This window comes from Talaromyces proteolyticus (genome assembly GCF_021365285.1).
Source record: "Talaromyces proteolyticus strain PMI_201 chromosome Unknown BGW36scaffold_4, whole genome shotgun sequence".
NCBI classification, from domain to species: Eukaryota; Fungi; Ascomycota; class Eurotiomycetes; order Eurotiales; family Trichocomaceae; genus Talaromyces; species Talaromyces proteolyticus.
The window spans coordinates 2,970,510-2,988,272 of NW_025764280.1; the positions used below are offsets into that span (position 1 = coordinate 2,970,510).

General features: G+C 45.5%; 9 protein-coding genes across 9 annotated transcripts; 4 read left to right on the top strand and 5 right to left on the bottom strand.

Annotated features, from left to right (window-relative positions):
* The first annotated feature begins 285 nt into the window (after positions 1–285).
* Positions 286–1,098, top strand: BGW36DRAFT_375661 (uncharacterized protein). The gene is made up of 3 exons (XM_046215793.1): positions 286–582; positions 664–790; positions 862–1,098. Exons 1-3 carry the CDS (start codon positions 433–435, stop codon positions 915–917), a joined length of 333 nt encoding a protein of 110 aa, XP_046074849.1. The 5' UTR covers positions 286–432; the 3' UTR covers positions 918–1,098.
* On the bottom strand, positions 1,099–6,156 carry BGW36DRAFT_375665 (putative cleavage and polyadenylation specificity factor subunit A). Its single transcript, XM_046215794.1, has 9 exons — positions 3,814–6,156; positions 3,464–3,756; positions 3,224–3,394; positions 2,816–3,172; positions 2,566–2,764; positions 2,434–2,509; positions 1,928–2,381; positions 1,716–1,863; positions 1,099–1,644 (listed from the first exon to the last, which is right to left on the bottom strand). Exons 1-9 carry the CDS (start codon positions 5,768–5,770, stop codon positions 1,163–1,165), a joined length of 4,137 nt encoding a protein of 1,378 aa, XP_046074850.1. The 5' UTR covers positions 5,771–6,156; the 3' UTR covers positions 1,099–1,162.
* A 505-nt stretch (positions 6,157–6,661) lies between these two features.
* Positions 6,662–8,798, top strand: BGW36DRAFT_317508 (putative LMBR1 domain protein). Its single transcript, XM_046212581.1, has 3 exons — positions 6,662–7,399; positions 7,454–8,461; positions 8,525–8,798. Exons 1-3 carry the CDS (start codon positions 6,853–6,855, stop codon positions 8,698–8,700), a joined length of 1,731 nt encoding a protein of 576 aa, XP_046074851.1. The 5' UTR covers positions 6,662–6,852; the 3' UTR covers positions 8,701–8,798.
* A 38-nt stretch (positions 8,799–8,836) lies between these two features.
* On the bottom strand, positions 8,837–9,753 carry BGW36DRAFT_425940 (uncharacterized protein; the record flags this gene model as incomplete). The annotated part of the gene is made up of 2 exons (XM_046220191.1): positions 8,837–9,599; positions 9,659–9,753. 2 exons carry the CDS (start codon positions 9,751–9,753, stop codon positions 8,837–8,839), a joined length of 858 nt encoding a protein of 285 aa, XP_046074852.1.
* Positions 9,754–9,856: 103 nt separating this feature from the next.
* On the bottom strand, positions 9,857–10,420 carry BGW36DRAFT_425941 (uncharacterized protein; the record flags this gene model as incomplete). The annotated part of the gene is made up of 4 exons (XM_046220192.1): positions 9,857–9,906; positions 9,969–10,033; positions 10,086–10,144; positions 10,211–10,420. 4 exons carry the CDS (start codon positions 10,418–10,420, stop codon positions 9,857–9,859), a joined length of 384 nt encoding a protein of 127 aa, XP_046074853.1.
* A 546-nt stretch (positions 10,421–10,966) lies between these two features.
* BGW36DRAFT_396058 (ribosome recycling factor-domain-containing protein) lies at positions 10,967–11,779 on the top strand (the record flags this gene model as incomplete). Its single annotated transcript, XM_046218117.1, has 2 exons — positions 10,967–11,359; positions 11,432–11,779. 2 exons carry the CDS (start codon positions 10,967–10,969, stop codon positions 11,777–11,779), a joined length of 741 nt encoding a protein of 246 aa, XP_046074854.1.
* Positions 11,780–11,809: 30 nt separating this feature from the next.
* BGW36DRAFT_141785 (uncharacterized protein) lies at positions 11,810–13,127 on the bottom strand. The gene is made up of 2 exons (XM_046209443.1): positions 13,047–13,127; positions 11,810–12,986 (listed from the first exon to the last, which is right to left on the bottom strand). The coding sequence occupies exon 2, from the start codon at positions 12,927–12,929 to the stop codon at positions 11,973–11,975; it is 957 nt and encodes a 318-aa protein (XP_046074855.1). The 5' UTR covers positions 12,930–12,986; positions 13,047–13,127; the 3' UTR covers positions 11,810–11,972.
* A 155-nt stretch (positions 13,128–13,282) lies between these two features.
* On the top strand, positions 13,283–13,522 carry BGW36DRAFT_291756 (anaphase-promoting complex, subunit CDC26; the record flags this gene model as incomplete). Its single annotated transcript, XM_046210866.1, has 1 exon — positions 13,283–13,522. The coding sequence occupies one exon, from the start codon at positions 13,283–13,285 to the stop codon at positions 13,520–13,522; it is 240 nt and encodes a 79-aa protein (XP_046074856.1).
* Positions 13,523–13,953: 431 nt separating this feature from the next.
* On the bottom strand, positions 13,954–17,347 carry BGW36DRAFT_141898 (putative C6 finger domain protein). The gene is made up of 8 exons (XM_046209444.1): positions 17,097–17,347; positions 16,986–17,030; positions 16,426–16,935; positions 16,027–16,368; positions 15,687–15,968; positions 15,080–15,633; positions 14,571–15,028; positions 13,954–14,519 (listed from the first exon to the last, which is right to left on the bottom strand). Exons 3-8 carry the CDS (start codon positions 16,931–16,933, stop codon positions 14,201–14,203), a joined length of 2,463 nt encoding a protein of 820 aa, XP_046074857.1. The 5' UTR covers positions 16,934–16,935; positions 16,986–17,030; positions 17,097–17,347; the 3' UTR covers positions 13,954–14,200.
* Between the last annotated feature and the right edge of the window lie 416 nt (positions 17,348–17,763).

The following is a 17,763-nucleotide window of genomic DNA, read 5'->3' on the forward strand; positions in this document are numbered from 1 at the left end:
GACGCTTGTTCCTGGCATGTCTTTCGGCCCTGCAAAGCGCTGAGAACACCGTGCAAACTGCTCGACGCGCTTTGCACGTGTGGTAAGAGCTGAGAGCGCAGATAGAAGTCTGCTCTACTTCACTGCAACGTCCCAGTAGATATATCCCTGCCATCTGCCGCGAGGACGGGCCCGGTAGACGCCGCGGCCAGGCCTCACAAACGATGCTCTGGTCATGTCCAAGGAGGAATATGGATATTCTCGCGACTGTTTTTTGGCTTCTGGGGTTCCCCACCATAGCTCTGCTCGCCGCGTTTATTCCTCTCCACCCAAGCGCCGTTGACGATGACATGTGTGGTCACGTGACTAGACTAGTACACTTTGTAGAGGGCCCCGTCAAGTCGCCATAGTGAGCATCCGCCAGATGTTAATATTATTTATACGGACGCAAATATGTTACTGAAATCCGGCTTGCGCTCAACGTCCCCCGTGGCGAGCCTAGCACGGTCAGCGCAAAGGACATGTATGGTGCCCAACCGAACATTCACATCATCAGCATGTCACTTCCAACAAACGGAGCAGACTAGCTCGTTCAAAGAAGGGGTCAGTAATTCCAGAAGAACATCTACGAGTGCTTTGCTGTAGGACCTGGTGTGTCTAAATTATTTGTTTTCCTGGATATAGGCGTCGGCTTTCCGCCCTTTTGGGCGCCCCTTTGCAAAGGTTTTTCTCGGCGCCATCTTCACATACCAAGTCATTTACTGGGGGTGGTCGAAGCTTGAAGCAAGTGAAAAAAAGTTGTTGAAGAATGGTACTGCTTCTTTGGTGACCCAGGTTGAATGTTTTGTATTATTCGTGAGAATCTGGCTGACTTGGTTATAGAGGAGGTCCGCAGTCTGGAGAAACAGGCCAAGGAATTGGCTGCAAAAACAAAATAATGAATTCTTGGATTAAATCATTTTGTATGCATACATAATAACATGGATGGTGTCTTTTTGATAAACTCTATTCGATGCACAAGCGATCTGTCTAAGCGCTTGTTCAGAATGCCCCAATATACGCAAGATGAAGGCATTTTTACAAGGCAGTCATGTCGCGGTGTGTAAATTATATGTAGATTATTTTCAACTTCGATTTTGAACTTTGGAGTCATTTCATGCCTCTCTTTAACGATACATTTCATTTATAGATACCCGAGCCCTGTATCACTGATTCCCTCTAGATCTGCTCGAATCTCCCATTCATCTGCACCCACCCGGTGAGCAATGTCTAATTTACGTTGTCGGCCCAAATCTAGCCACCTCATCAACAATTTGCCATCAATCATACCACGGCCTCCAATTCCATCGCTTTCGACGGCTCGGTATGCTCGAGGATTCAAGCCACAAGGATGTTCAAGTGTGTTGCTTAATTGCGACTGCAAAGCCGATAGACGGCGATATGAATCTTCGGACAATGTCGTCACAAATGCCACTGCACCCGTTTGTGTTGTGACCATTGCCTGGAAAAGTGGCGTGTCGGAGTCCACGTTCATCGCATCAGAATCCAAATCCACTGATTCAGATGGCCGGGCTAAACGGGGCAGCAAAGTAAGCGTCTCAGAAAAATGCCCAGTATGGAATTTACAACGGTTGAGGAGCCTGTCGCCATTTGAAGACTTTGGATCTATCCAAAATGTAAATTAGCAGATGCCCATATGCGAACAAAATCGAAGTAAAAGGCAAGAAGCAGCATACCTTCTGGGTCATATTGGAGAACATGAAGATTGCAGTCGCTGTCCGCAACAAGGATATAGAGTTTTTTGCCATCGGGTAAAAAGTCGGCTGTAACAACTTCTAGCTCGTCCACATCTTTGCCAAATAAAGCCATCTTGTAGGGCTCTTCCTATATTTCCAAACAGTCAGCTTCGTCTCATAATATGAAGGCCAGCAACAAGCTGGAGTCCTACCGAATAACCTGCGAACCATAGACCTTTCAGTGCATCTCCAATCAGGCACATTCCAGTCCCTTTCAGCTCCTTGATAACGCTAACATAGCATTGCACGTCAATGAATGCCACAGGGAGAAGACTCCCATCATCTTTTAGACCCCGCACCATGCATTTCTGCCCTTGAGAGACCATCACAAAACCTTGCCCCCCAATTCCTGATAGCGCTGTTACTGCACCTTTGATTGACTCCTTTCCAATAAGCTTCAGCTTGAGATTTGTTCCCGGTTGATCTGGATCTGGAACCACGTCTATCACATCAAAAACATATATGTTTCCTCGGGCTGCAATGTCTTCGCCTTTGGCAAAAGTTGTCCCTACAACAATGACGTCCTTTCGCTCTTGCGTCTGTTCCGAAATTTCAAGATTAACATTTTCCATGGCTGTAATGTGCTCTGCGGTGCCGAATGCATAGCTATAGAACTGTCAGGATTTGGTATTGAAAGAGTAGTATGCTGGAGATATACCTATCGATAACATTCCAATTAATCGGGTTGAGCAATTTAATGGAGCCTTGTACGATTTGTGGGAGGAAAGCTATCGCTATGTGATGTCAATGAAGTTCAGAAAAATTTTCAGGTCAAGTAGAAAGTAAGTACCTTCGTTGCGCCACTCGGGGTGAAGCTCATCGTCATCCGGCAGCTTGAAGTTTTGTTCACGACTTGTTCCTAAAACATATGTTCCTGAGGAAGTGGAATATGAAACGTGATCAACCTGTTCGCCTAAAGGAACTCTGCGAAGTGGCCAGGCAAATTCAAATTGGACGTCGTCTGGAAGTTGATAGCTTCGAGCGATTTTCTAAAGGTCATTAATAGTCTATCCACTACCACGGTCATTATTGAATAATACCTGATCATTCACATAAATTATTCCGTTTTCACATCCTGAAATACTGAAAGCCCCTAAGCCACAAATAAATTCGCTACGGATTTTGAAAACGTGAGGTGAACTCTGGCATGTCCGAAGAATCAAGCTTGGGGATGCCCCAGGCATGAAAACAGAAGCGAATCCGCCAATATTGGGGAAATTTCGAAGAACTCTCCGCCGTTGCTGACTTTCATAGGACTTTGATACAGCCTCCGATAGCACTGTTGGAAGTACGTGGTTGGCTTCCTTGATGTACTTCAAAGTAGGAATTCTTCCACCTTCCGAGTTGTAGTCTTGATAAGGCTTATATATAACAAGGTCGTCTGTGGCCGTTCGGAACTGTTTTATAATCAGTAAAGCTAAGTCACCCGTTTAAAAGACTAAACCCACTATTAAATAAGGCGAGGTCCATGGTAATTCTCCAATGTCTGCCACCAAAAGCTCTGTGATATTTTCCCGAGAAGTCAATCTTCTGCTAGATGGCTCATTTGAGAGAATGGGGGGTAAAAAGTCGACCCCCTCGATCACAGATATAAGCTCAAAATCAGGAAGTTGAAACATCTGTCCACTTGTGTCAGTCATGTATGATGTACTAGAAGTGTGCCCCATGGGATGGAAGTCCCGACTGACATATAACTTGTATTCGGCACTCAACATAACCGCGTAGGTATTTCTCGCAGAATCACCTTTGAAAATGCCATTTTTGTCCGTGTAAAGACACCCATGCAACCAGGTTTGAGAAGCAATGGTTTCATTTCCACTCAAAAATTCCAGGTCACCACTCTCATCTGGCTGGAGAAGCAACAATGAAGAATCATCCCGAAGTACAAGAAGATATGGGTCTGCAAAGCTAGCACTAACTGCAGTTCGTTCATCATCCTCGTCCTCGTCCCAAAGAGGATATATTTGCGCAAGTCCTAGATCTGAAAGATTGTCAATACCAAAACAGGGGACGTACCCTTTTCAAGTTGTTGGCTTACCAGAATCATAAATCCTCACCTCACCCTTTAGTACCTGGACAACACGACTACCTCCCGACAGGGTGCCGATTTCGACTGTGTAGTCTTCATTCGGATTGACGTCAGGAAAGCTGACCAGTTCTGAAATTTCGTCGGTCACAGAATAAACAAGAGTTGCCTCCTTCTCAAGAGATTCCGGTCTTGCCATAAAAACATACGTTTTAGCAGACTGATCAATTGGCGATTCCTTCTCTTTTGTCTTGTTGGTAGTGACCGTCCAAATACAATCAATGCTATCACTCTCAAAAGTTGAAACTGCTTTTAAGTCGAGTTCACGTTGTAAAAACACAACACCGCCACCTTTTCCAGATCCGGAGGCCGCGACGAGCTCCAGACCACTGGAGTCGACATCGGAATTTCCGTCTGTGGTGTGGCTCCAGACGGACGGTCTTCCCAGGTCAACTGATCGTAGGGGGCCTATATTGACTAGCTTATCCACAAGCTGAAATGAGTAACTTTCTTGAGAGTGGCCATTCAGGGTATCCGGTTTTGGGGCTTCTTTCGGTGCGGTAGAATACAAATCATCTTCGTAGATATCGTTGTCGTTGTCCTCGTTATCCTCCGAGTTCCCGTATAACCCATCCAAATCCTCTTCTTTGCTTCGCTTGGTGGTAGAGGCCGAGGTGTAGTAATCCAGGACGACCGAGTCAGCATCCTCACTACCAATGAAAATTCTTCCCGGTCCAAGGACCGCGGAGCTTGAGGCAGCACCATTCATAATCTCGTTTCCAGCATTCCTTGGTACAGGCCTTATGGTTAGGCCTGATACTGACCTTCCGTCCAATTTGAAATGGATCAAGGCCAAATCGCCAGTCGATAATATTAGTAGCATATCGCCGGTTCTGCTGTCGAGCGTCTCCACCACACAGCCCTCCAATCGAAGAGCCAGATCAGATCGGTCTACCATGGGGTAGGACGATGTTTGCTTGGCAAATTCGTTAACCCCGACAGCGTTGGACTTTCCAGATTGGTCGACATGAATCAGCTCGTTCGAGCCAACAAGCAGGGCGCCACCCACAGGCGGTGGGAGAGCCACTACTGAGAGTAAGTCGCTAGGAAGTTTCGTAACAGATAGAAGAGATGTAGATGCGCGTTGTTCTAGATCTAGAGTGAATACAGAGTATACAACGACATCCTTGCGCTCATGGACAAGAGCAGACGAAGTTGCTACCGGGGAGTATAGAATGCCAAAAGTCGGCTCCCTGTACTCATGTAAAAATGTAAGGCCTATTGGATGAAGCAATGTGGGATCCAAGGCTGTCAATGGCAAAACAAAGGAAGCCGAATAGGGAGTCTGATAAGACAGGGCAGCCTGCGTCTCATTCTTGCTTTTCGAGTGCGAAACATCTTGCATTTCGTTGTCAATCCCACCATCTAGCCCCGGGTCATAGTCATCCATGACAAGGTCGTCGCCCGCTTGGTGAAATGGAACAACGGCAAGATTTCGTATGCCGAAGTTCAATAGAGCACAGCGGCTACCTGGGTCCACTGTCAGGCGGCTACCGCAGTTACTCAAGTCAGACACCCAGGGACTCTGGGTAATATCTTCTTTTTCATAGTAGTGGATCGATATAGTTGCGATTCCATGATTGTGGGGGTTCCATTCGATCAGGCTCAGCTTCGCGTTCCTGAAAGCTAATACAACAGCATCCCCTCCGCTTTTAGAGTTGAGAATCTTGACGCTAGCAACATCAACCACGGTGCCATATAGCTCGTACTCGGCCAGCAATTTCAGCTTAGCAGTTTCCTTCTCCCCTGGCTGTTGAGCATTGTTTGAGCTGATGTCTGTAACCAGGTCAAATATCTGAAGGAGCGATGTTTTCACCACTATTAAATTATTAGATGTCGCCGAGGTGAAGCTAGCTGAAAGAGCGTGTGTTATTCCCGAAGGAGGCAAGATCTCAGTATAACATTGCATGCTTGATGCCAAGTACCAAAGGATTTGTCCTTGGATGAAGGAGATGCAATATTGACACGCTGCTAGGCTAGATTGAAGCGAACATGGTGAGGCTTGCACCAAGATGTGAATCTGTCCTTCTAAAAGCAATGATTGCCTATCCAGAAATTAATGAAAGTGCAGGACGAAGGGCTCCAGTGGGTGTTTTAGTCCTTTGTTGACGAGAGAGTGCGCAATGGGCGGATCAATGTTTGCTATTTAATGTTGGCACAGGGAAGAAGCACAGCCAGTAAGAGGCTCCTTTGCCGACTGCCAGTAGGGAAATATGCGCTCTCATTGGCCAGAATTACCAGATCACGTGCCTGTGTAATCTCACCTCACGTCTTGGCTCCTCATGTCACCTGAACATGTTTGGTCATTTGTGTGGGTGACTCTAATAAATTCGTTGGGCTTTTTATAATGATTATTCGCTAGTTAGCTGACTCGTATATCTCTCGAGAGCTTGGGGCTGACATATCTCTATCAATTGATGGTGCTGGATAATATATGTAACTATATATTGGCTATTGTTACAGCTAGGACAGTGTAATTTGAGAAACTGCTAGTTAATTGAACTAACAATATACTTACACCACTGTCAATTCATCACATGAAACGTGTGCAAAGGATATCAATGGCCCAGGCAGCCCTAAATTTATTTACTAGTCGTAGTCCTATTCACCCTTGAGATCGCCAAACTGTAAGACCGAAGCTTTGGCATATATATTGAGATTTGTTGGGATGGATACCATCATATTATTTATTCCAAGCCATGCTTGGAATAAATAATATGATGCATGACGACTGTCGGGGTGCATAAATAATAATAGCCTACCGTAATCGCCGATCCGCTCCACTCCCCACCCTGCATTACATCAGGTTTCGGTGCGACTCGTCTCAACACAGCTCAAGAATGAACTGACTGGTTTCACCATCATTAAATCATATTAATTCTTGACCCCTTTATCTACCGTACTTGTCTATCTCTTCACACATTATCGGCGAACTGATGAGTGCCCAGCGGAGTGCCATCTCAAAGCCTCTCTTAACCGAGTAAGCCGGGCATGGCGGGCATACAATTTTCCCTGATTTGGATCGTATATGCAATTGTGATTGCAATTTTGCTCGGGGTAGCTTCGATTTTCATCTATGTCTATAATACATCCAGAGAACGTTCGCGCCCTGTGATACTGGTCTCGATCATCGCCATCACCACTCTTCTTGCTACTGTTCTGCTGCAGCCAGTTGATGTTGCTCTAGTGTCTGTCACAAACTCATCTAAGCGAGGCCAGCGTAAAAGCTGGGCTTCTCAGGATGAGGTTGATGAAATCGTGTTTTCCCTCAAAGTCGTATACTATTTGCTCTATACCTTGGACATATTCCTGGTCCTGCTGGTGATTCCTTTCACGTATTTCTGGTATGAGGAATATGATGAAGTGGCTGTGCAAGAGGGAGAACAGACAGCTGGAAAGCGTGTCTGGGGTGCTTTGAAGTACACGATTGGTTTCTTAATATTTACCGCCATCTTGTTTATTATTGGCCTTTTCGTTCCCATATCTGCTGAATCAGGTCGAAACCCTGAATATTTCAAGAAATTGCTCACAGAGAATCGTGAGTGTGTCACCAGGCAAAGCCAAAACAATATCAAACTAATACAAACCACAGGTGGCGAGAGAATGCTAGCATTTACACTGGGGGTTTTGATTACCCTTGGAACATGCCTCTATGTTGTTTATACATCAACCGGAATTGCATTGCTTCCCATCACTCTCATCAAGACCGCGCCATCCATCTCAAACCCAGCCCTAAAGGCCAATACATCTACTCGACTCGAAGCGAACCGCGAACGTCAACGCCAACTAGATGCCCGCTGTGGAGGTGACCCTGGCCAGCTCTCTTCCAAAGACCGCAGAGAATTAGATGTCTTGGTGCGAGAGGAAAGAACGCTTATCAGAAGACAGAGGCTTATTGAGGAGGCCCAAGGCGAGACGAGAAACTGGATTATACAAGCATGGTACAAAATTGGAGCACTCCTGAGACCATTCAAACTCCTCGGAGGTATCCTCCTTTTGCTGATATCCCTCATCATCTGGATCTCAATGCTTCTCACAGCGATAGACAAGGCCAAAAACTCTGTATGCAAGAGCAACTGCGGCTATATATTAGGCCACATCAACGTCTTTAACCCAGTCAATTGGGTCTTTGTCCACTCCGCAAAAGTCTTCCCCGTGGATTACGTGCTGTTCACACTTCTTGTGCTACTGTTCTTCACTAGCTCTGTTGTCGGTATTGCAACTGTGGGAATTAGGTTTCTGTGGATCAAAATATTCCAAATTCGCAGGGGCCATACCTCGCCTCAAGCGCTTCTTATGGCAACTACCATGCTGACCTTTATCACATTGGCTCTGAACTACTCTATCGCGATGATTGTTGCTCCGCAATATGCTACTTTTGGTCCTCAAACATTTTGCGACAAGCCTGTGCCACCTTCCCTCACACAACCAGACTGTTCGGACAACAAAGATCTCATCAAACCATGCTCAGAAACTGCTGATAACCCAGCTGCTAAAGATATATGCACACCTAGTGTTGTGAGCACATTTCTGAATCGTGTGACCTTGAGTTTCCCCTTCTTTGGTGTTATATTCTTCTGGGCGCAGTTCGTCTTCCTAGGTAAGAACAATCAATCCATATCGCAATCATCAATCCATAGATGGCTAATATTGTGTCTTTAAGGTCTCTATCTCATAGTCTTCATAACCTCGCTAGTTCGTACACCAAAATTAGACGAACGCCAGATTGACGAGGACGCTGAAGAAGATGAGGAAGAAAGCTTATTAGCCACCACAGCACAGCGCTTCAATGCGAATTGGCAGGATATCGCAGGTGAACAGAGGTCAAATGGTTCCTAAACCTACGACCACTGGGCCGAATAATCATGTAATATTTAGTTACTTTCTACTTAGTTTAATAGTGTGATGGGATACACGCAATCGGTTATGGTTAGGTAATTCAAATAAAATTATCGATCCTCTAACAATGTTATCATTATGATGGTTTGAACTTGATATGCCTATGCGGTTGTGCATCCTCGTCGTCTTCGTGCATTTCCTTCCAACAACTGACACAATACAATAACTCTCCTTCACAGTCTAAACATGTAGTTGTAGCAGTATCATAGCAAATACAACAGCACTGAGGTGGTAGGCTCGCATCGGGAGGTTTTTTATTGGATACAGGCAAGTCCTTTGGGACAGATGGAAGAAAGAGGGCTGTTAATTGATATGATAGGGCGTCATCATTGGTGTCCTGGTTAGATGGGGAACCCGAACCTTGAGTTAAGGGTTCCAAGCCATCTAGTCCTTGAAAATCGTCGTGAGATGGTACGTTGACTTCATCTAAAGCCTCTTTGACGTATCTTGCTGCTTCTATATCATCTTCTTCCTCGTCGCTAGAGGAGTTTTCATTACATGCAAGAGAGTCTCCAGAATCATGTGTCCCCGCTCGGCTTTCAAGAATGGGTTTATCTGCTGTAAACCCTATGGTTTTAGAGTCTTTGACAAAATCACTTGCGCCTGTCAAAAGACTCTGCACTTGATTAGTATTGTTTTGCGACCGAAGTGTCAAATCGTCTCTTTGTTCGATGCTCGCGAGAAGTTCTTCAATGGCATCACCGTCGAACAGCGATTCTGGCGCTAGCGCTTCTTCTTCTAGAGCTTTACTAGAGGGATCGTCTATATATCCAAATATGGGACCATAACCGGGTCGCCCGATTGATATGTGAGAACGCGTGTCGAAATCGGCTGGTTTCCTGATTGATGTTTATCAGACTGGGGCTTTGCAAAGCATTCTCTATACGCAGCTGCATACTTGTCGCGTTGAAGCCGCACTGTGGACGGCTTGAGCGCATTTAGCCTTTCCAGCAAACGCTCATCTGCTGCAGCGACTTGATCATTATTAACCATGATACACAATTGCCTCGAAAGTGTCGTGTTTCAACTGATGTCACGGATGCGGTGGCAGTGAAATCCCGCACTTGGCCCCACACAAGCAACAGCTTCGACCAAGCTACTTTAAGAGGGCCAACGCGTTTTCAAAGGCTTTCACGACATTTCCATCTATGTAGTTAAACATGTCAGAATGTGTATATTAAGAACTAGGTATCGTATATGAGCCTTACAGTGTTTCTTCTTCTCCGCCAATTCACGTTCGGTATTCTGTACATATTGCATGCGAGTCTGGAATCTGTCCGGATCAACATCTCACTATGCAAAACAAGTCTGCGAGCAGTATAAACCTTTTATATGACCGAGCTTCATCGCGAGAAACGGTTACTTCAGACCAAGTAACGAAAACCTGGGATCAGAAGACCGTAAGCTAGTTACCCGCGAAAAAGTATGGATCATGGCGTTCTTTCTGTACCTTGAGCAATTGAGTGGCCTCTTCCTGGAGATCATGATCAATACGCTCATGTTCTCGCAGCGCACTAGAAAACATTTCCATGAGCTGCTGCCAGTTGCAGTTCTGGAGATCTTGGCTCTGTAAAAACAAGTCGCTCGTCGCGTTGAGTTTCTGATCGGCAGAGCTGGAATCCTCGTCGGAGGTTGGAGCTTTGTTTTTTGGTTCAGTCATTGTGTACTGTCGATAACAGGCTTATGAAGAAACTAAAGGTCTGAGATTGGTAAAAGACAATTATTATTGATCGTATTAACAGAATATAGGTACGAATTGAGTTGGGGACATGCTATCAAAGTTCGTAGGTGGTAGGTAGTTGTAGAAAATAGATTTTGCATATTTTGGATCTTAGTCCTAGACTAACAACCACCTATGGACAATCATCACGGCTTACATTCTTTGAACCAACACACATTCAATTCGAATACCTAATAAAAGATGGCATAAATAGATATACGAAAATCGAATTCATACGCATCGTCCGTATGCTCTGTGGAGATAAAACCATAGCTTCTATGATCATTAGGAATTATTGGTGGAGTCGCGCTAGCTATATACTACCATAGATTTCATTGCTTCAACTTCGCGCCATTACTCATGACCTTTTCAGCAATGACAGCTCGTATCTCGCAGTCTGACTGCTTCGCAGTTATTTTTCGCAGATTTACGTTTCAGCATAATGTGATTTCACAAAGCCCTCGATTCGTTCCAGTTGGCTACCTTATGTCGCGGCACCATGCGATTAATCCATCACGATCGAACTTAACCATTTCCCAGCAAACGCAACGTCACTTCACATATTCGGCACCACTGAGCAAGAAGAAAGACAAGAATAAAAAAGGCGAGGATGTTGAATCGAAAGGGAAGAACGATGATTCACCACCATCCGACCCTTTTGACCTGACTCAACTACACAACGGAATCTCAGACGCAATTGCGCGGTTAAAGGAAGATTTGCACAAGTTGCGCTCAGGCGGGCGATTCAACCCGGAAGTTCTCGAGAATTTACGTGTTAGTTTGTCTAAGAATAGTAATGAGACGATCAAACTGGGCGAGCTGGCGCAAGTTGTGCCTAAGGGAGGACGTTCTGTCGCGATTATTGTTGGCGAAGAGGATGTGAGTTGAGATATACCTTCATTCAGCAATTGTTTCAATGATCGAGAAGGCTAATGTTTATACTCCTCGCAGCTCATCAAGCCCGTCAATTCAGCCATCATTGCCTCCAATCTATCTCTTACACCACAACCTGACCAACATAATGCTCTCCAACTAAACGTTCCCATTCCACCGCCGACCAAGGAATCCCGAGAGCAGGCCATTAAGACTGCCAAATTGGCCATGGAGAAAGCGGCAAATTCTGTCAAAAGCTCGCGAGCCGGAATACACAAAAAGTTGCAAGACATGCAAAAGAAAAAGGAAGCGCGACCAGATGATATTCGCAAGGCCCATGATCAGATGGAGAAGGTTGTCGAGAAGGCTCAGAAAGATATCAAGGATGTTGTCGAAATGGCAAGGAAGACATTGGAGCAGGCGTAAGGTCGACTGGACTACGGATTTGAACAGAACATGTCTCCCGATTTTGGTCATATTTCCACCAGAAACGCATATTGTACTTTATTTTAAACCCACAAAACCTCAGATTTGGATCCAACAGGTTGGCTCTTAAAGTGACAAGTGTATTATACAGAAAAGAATTGTTACATGATGACCCATTATCAAAGAAAACCGTCTAACTTCTTCGCTTAGCAGGTTGTCCGGATGCTAGTAAGGACTGGAATTTTGTGACGAATCCAGACTGTTTCCCTTCAAAACGATAGGTCTCGTTATTAAGAAGCTGTCTCTCCACTTCCCCCAACACAGGATGACTCGAGCGGTCCTGTGTCCAGCGCGCATAATTTCCCCGGACTAGTTGACCAACCAAGGCATCCCGGTCGTCATTGCTGAGAGCAGTGAAATTCGCGTCTTCAGCTTCCACTATATCACCCTTTCGCTGAGTCAATTTATCTGCTCGTTCCTGAGAAAGCTTTTTGAACTCGTCAATTGTTTCCTTCTTTTCCTCTTCATTACGGAAAAAGACACGGTCACCATCAAAGAGTCTCTTGGCAAGTTCCTGAGGTGGCATATACCCATTGGCATATCGGCGACTCATAAAATTGAGTTTTTCCAAAACTGACTCTGTCGTCGCCGTTTTCCCGATAGGTAAAGATGGCCAGGTTTCATTGAGGTTGGAGGTATCGTGTTGAACTGGCGTATAGCGAACAGGAACTTGGAGGGTCTTATTATTGAGGATTCCTTCGATATCTGCATCTTTAGCATCACCTCCTTCTTCCTCCCCTGGTGACCGTTTCGTTTTGTTAGGGCGATCCCTCTTCGAGGCTAGGCGCGGTTTACGGTTTGCTGCCGCCAAAGGAGACCCTGGTCGCCGGCGATTGGCGAATTGAGGTCCTCTGAGACGAAGCTGTGCTGGTCGTAGAACTGGCCCTTGGGATCCGACATGCGAAGCTGCGAGGGATCTTGCATCCACTGCGCGGGGACGAGGTTGTGATGAGGTACGTTCGTTCGCTTGGTTGCTCCCCCTGGAGGCCTCTGAATAGCAGCGCAAATGAGAGACAATTCCATTGAAGCCTTGGATAAAAGTTCGACGAGGAACCGCCCTAGGACACAGAAATTGGCCTGAGAAAGCCATTCTGAGAAACGTGTCTGTGCAATCCCGATTCGAATTGAACAAAAAATCACGCAAAACCTATTAGAATACAACGAATCAATTTGATGAGCATTGCAGACTTTCGCATAATTCACTTACTTGAAACAAAATTGGTCTTTAAACAGCAGACAATTTTATCATGCCATTGCTTTAGAGACCAAACCCAGGTGATAACATCGAGCTCGGACGTAAAGTTGGCTGGACAAAACTAGACCACAGACTTCCCGTAAATCACGTGGTGAATTCTGCCAAGGGGCGCAAATGTGCATCCATTTCCATGTTTACAACCATGATATGAATGCTAGGACACGACAATATCCTAGCAGTCTGCAAAAATGCTTCGCAGGAAACCCACCGCAATAACAATCACTCCGGAAGACTTGATTGCTTTTGAGGAGGAACGCGTGCGCCAGAAGACCATGGATGGCTCGAACGCAGCTGACCACTCGGCTTCCGAATCCGCATTCGCTGGCAACAAATACGATCCTAATGATGAATTGAAGCCTTTGCCGGGTGATAAAGCGAAAATTGTCCGAACTAGGGATGAGCGTATAGGTGTAAATCGTCGGACGTGATGGTGACCATCAACTTTCAGGGTCTTATCACGAAACATCGCTGACGCGCGTTTATGTACATTCGCTACGCTGCAGCATACACCGAAGTTGATTGTTGTCATTCTTGATAGAATTGAGAATTGAGAATTGACATGGGGCAATCTTACCTCGTTAGTCATTCTACCAACAGACACCGTTGTGAGCATTAAGATGAGAAGCAATGTCTCATTGTTTTACGAACTCTGCAATTGTCTACAGCTCGCATTTATTCACATCACCGACCATATTATCATCAAGTGAAGTCAATTTATCCGCTTCAAAAGATCTAAAACGTATGACATCCATGAAATGTTTTCATATTATCTTTGTCACATGGGTATCAAGTCAATATAGATCCAGAATATACACTTAGTGTACAGGCCAAATGTTGGGACAGACATCAAACAATGCAATGACTTTTCGCTAGGATAAAGGAGATAATGGTTGTGAGCGAGACCTGCGCCCAATGAAACCAAAAATACATCCCGTTATATTTCCGTTGTACCTCCGCAAAATCATGTTGTACGCCGTTGCCGTAAATGCTTCAATCAAGTTAGACAAATTATGTCCAAATTCGTATTTTATATACAAACCACAGGGTGAAATCAGGCTCATCCAAAGTAGGTTCTAGCCGGTGTCTAGGCTTGGCTGATCCACAGGTCACCTTGCTCGTTTAACGGCATTGTTATTGGGAAGATCCACTGAATGATTGAACCTGCGCTTCAACCCATGCGGATCATATACGCTTGCCACATTTTGTTGCCAGTCACGCGCTGTCATGATGGGTTGAGGGTTGTATGGTTGCTGAGGCAACGTATGCGTGTGGTCTATGGGCATCATCTTATCAGGAGTCGGGTATTGCATAGAATACTGTGGCGAGACGGTGTCGGCTATTGATGAACCGGCATTGCTATACGCCATATGTGGAGAGGCAGAAGGGAGATTAGATGGATTGACGGAGAATGCCATGTCCCACGAACTATGGATAGATGTTAGCAGATGTGAAAAGTATGGATAAGCATTATCTTACGCCATGATACGAGAAGGATCCCAGCTATTCTCGTCGACAAGTGGGACGCCCAAGCTCTGGCTTGTGGCTGGATGCTGATGAAGTACGTTCAAATGGGATATTTGCGGAGATTCTGGTTTGGAATCTTCAGCACCCGCAGAAATAGGCGGCGTTATTGGATGATAGCCCAGTCGGTGAGGGCTAGCAGCCTGAGGTTGACTAAACTGACCGTACTGCGATTCTCCCAATGCGGGAGGACTGGGCTGATATGGCTCAGAGGGACTTCCATAAGGGAAAGTCATTTTCAATTCGAAAGGCCGCGTAATGTCGGCAGAGAAGGCCAGTCTCAGGGCATCTATTTGAGCTTTGATTTCAGGAAGTGGCCAGGTGGTAGAGCACTGTTCAAGTATACGCATATGTCGGGTAAAATAGTCGCGCGCGTCAGTGTGAAACTCGGGGTCGGGAGAGGTGATTGCAACCTAGAGCGTCTGTCAGTATATAAATGCCCTAAACTAGATTGAGTTGCTTACCAAGTGCAGCATGGTGCAAGTCAAGATTGCGTAAACGGTGAAATTAATGCCTCGTTGCATGAAACGCAGAGACTGTAGTCCGAAACGAGAAATTAGAGCTTCTTGTAGTCGGCATAAACACTTTGCAGATGAATAGCACAAACTCATGTGCGTTCTCCATCCGCCACCGGAAGAGAAATTTTTAGATGCCAATAATTGAGGCCGGTGAAGCATGATGATAGCTAGATGGTAATGCGTATGCATGTTCCCCACGAAATGCGACGGTAGCCATGGCGGAGATCCATCTTCGGAGTATGTGACCTGAAGATCTTGAGGCAAACCACGATACCAGTCAGCAAAAAGTGGGTTATTTTCCGTGAATCGTGGGTCCGCCCCCCAGTCCTTCTGTTTCTTTATCTTGTGATATAATTCTGTGTATACACGAATATGGTATGCATTTTTGACAAAAAAGGAGTACTGTCGAGAGCGGTCCAACTCAAATTGATCTAGATGAGGAATATGTAGCTCTGGGCGCATATCGACGGTTTCAGGATTTACTTCATAATCGGAACGACCTAGATGAAAAAAACGTTAGAAGATAACAAGGCTATAAAAGACGATTGCAAACCTTGGGGACCCCCAACCATCACCTCTACAACTAACAGCGTCTGCCAAACTCTCGTTTGTATAAGACATTCGATAGGTTCAAGATCACAGGGCTTTCCCTCTTGGTGCGTACTGTAATGCTCGTGAATTTCAAGATCTTTAGACATAGAAATCGCCGTTTTCACGGTCTGCCAAGACCGATAATAGTATCCCTTTTTAGGATTTGATTCTCGCGCTTTCAGTAGCAGAAGCAGTGCCTGGATAGTGCTCAATCGTGGGACGTCCATGAAGCTGGACTCATGCCCTGAACATAGCGGATTAGAGTTTGCAGAACAGGAATATAAGAACCAAGCAGAACTCACGATTAGCAAGTGCGAGCCATTGAGCACCTTGAGCAGGATCATCAGACATCCTAGCTGCACAAGCAAATAAAGCTTCCAATAGCAGTGGAGAAATCGCCGAGCGATCATTGCGCCATTGCTGATACAGGTGTAAGCGGTGAACTACGGGTACGTATGGATGAATGTCAGCAAAGAAAATTTTGAAATATTTCGCGGCTTCATCATTTGAAGGCATTAAGGCCGGTGGGATGCGAATAGTAGAGCCAGCACCAGTGCTAAGCCGCGTGAATTCTTCGTCCGAATCTTCCTGAACAGGAGCCGCAGGCTCGGCCGGACCCTTTTTTTGTTGTCGGATGTAAGGTGCTAATAAAGAATCAGATAAGCTCTGACATCGTAGAGCGGAGAAAATTCAAGCCTTACCAATTCCACTCTCGTCAATCTTTAATTCACCAAGAGCCTCGCTCAGATCCCCAGCATTAGATTGATCTGGATCAATAAAGACGCCACTGTCTGCAGCTGGCAAAGTCTGGGGAGCAACGGTTTCGAAATATGGATCCTGATAAGGATGATGTGTAACAGCAATCTGCGGTCTTTGCAAGTCTTCGTATAAACCACGATTCTGGGGTATGTAAGACGAATATACGCCGTACGAAGCCATATGGTCCGGCATGTGAGGATTGCCGGTAGTATCAATATTTTGCTGAGCCATGTCATGTTGCAATAACTCTGGCTGCGATGATGATGGTATTGGATACGCTCCAAATTCTGCCTCAGAGTCCAGTCCAGAGCCAGCCTGGTCACCTTCCTGATTAATTGTTGGAGGTACACAAACCAGTTTCAACCTCACGCACGCTGAACAAGGCCAGGTGTTTGTAGTAGCAGCGTCACATTTGATTTTTCGTTTTCGACAACCATGGCAAGCGCGCATGACTATGGATGAGATTAACATTAGAGGATAAGACTCTAAGGAATATACATACCTTTAAGTCGTTTATGCCTGTTATGTTCGTCAACAAAAACGTAGTCTATTTCTGAATTAGTTTCAATTTCATCATAGCAAATGCCTTTATATGTCAAATCCAGATTCTCACTTTTGTGCCCTTCTCGCGGGGGCCCGAAGGCGGCGTGAATGTATATCCTTCCATGGCGAATGTAAAATATTCAATACCCCATAAAATCTATCAAAGTATGAAAGGAGACCGGGTTGCGAGAGTAGTCAAGGCTAGCCCCGTGCCCAGAATGGAATTGAGACGTAATATCAAGCCTCGCAGAATATGAACCATACGTTATACGTGGTTGAGTTGAACATGTATATGACTGAGTACCGAAATCGAAAGAAACCTGTCGTACGAAAATAGCATATCAGTTGAACAGTTAGCCGAAGGCTGAGGCGTCTCGTAAGCGCTCTTCGTGCTGCGCTTTGTTTATGCACGCTTGATCCTCAACGATGGGAAGGACTGACCTGATCGTTTTAAATGACAATACCAACGTAATTTGGAAATTATCGTCCCCTATAATTTGATAAACTTGTAGCGAGAAAAAACCGAGCGTCCGCCTGCGACGATTGACTTTGGAAATGTGAAACTGTGGCCCGCTCAAACACAGAGTGGCGAAGTTCAGATGGCAATTGTTCGCGAAAACGCAATTCGCAACAGGTCTCGTAGTGTGTTCGAAGTCGGCGCGAACTAGCGCATAGGAGAATTCGCATCAAGTTGCCCTCAGATGAATGGTCCTGCTAATCTAGACGAGATGAGTCGT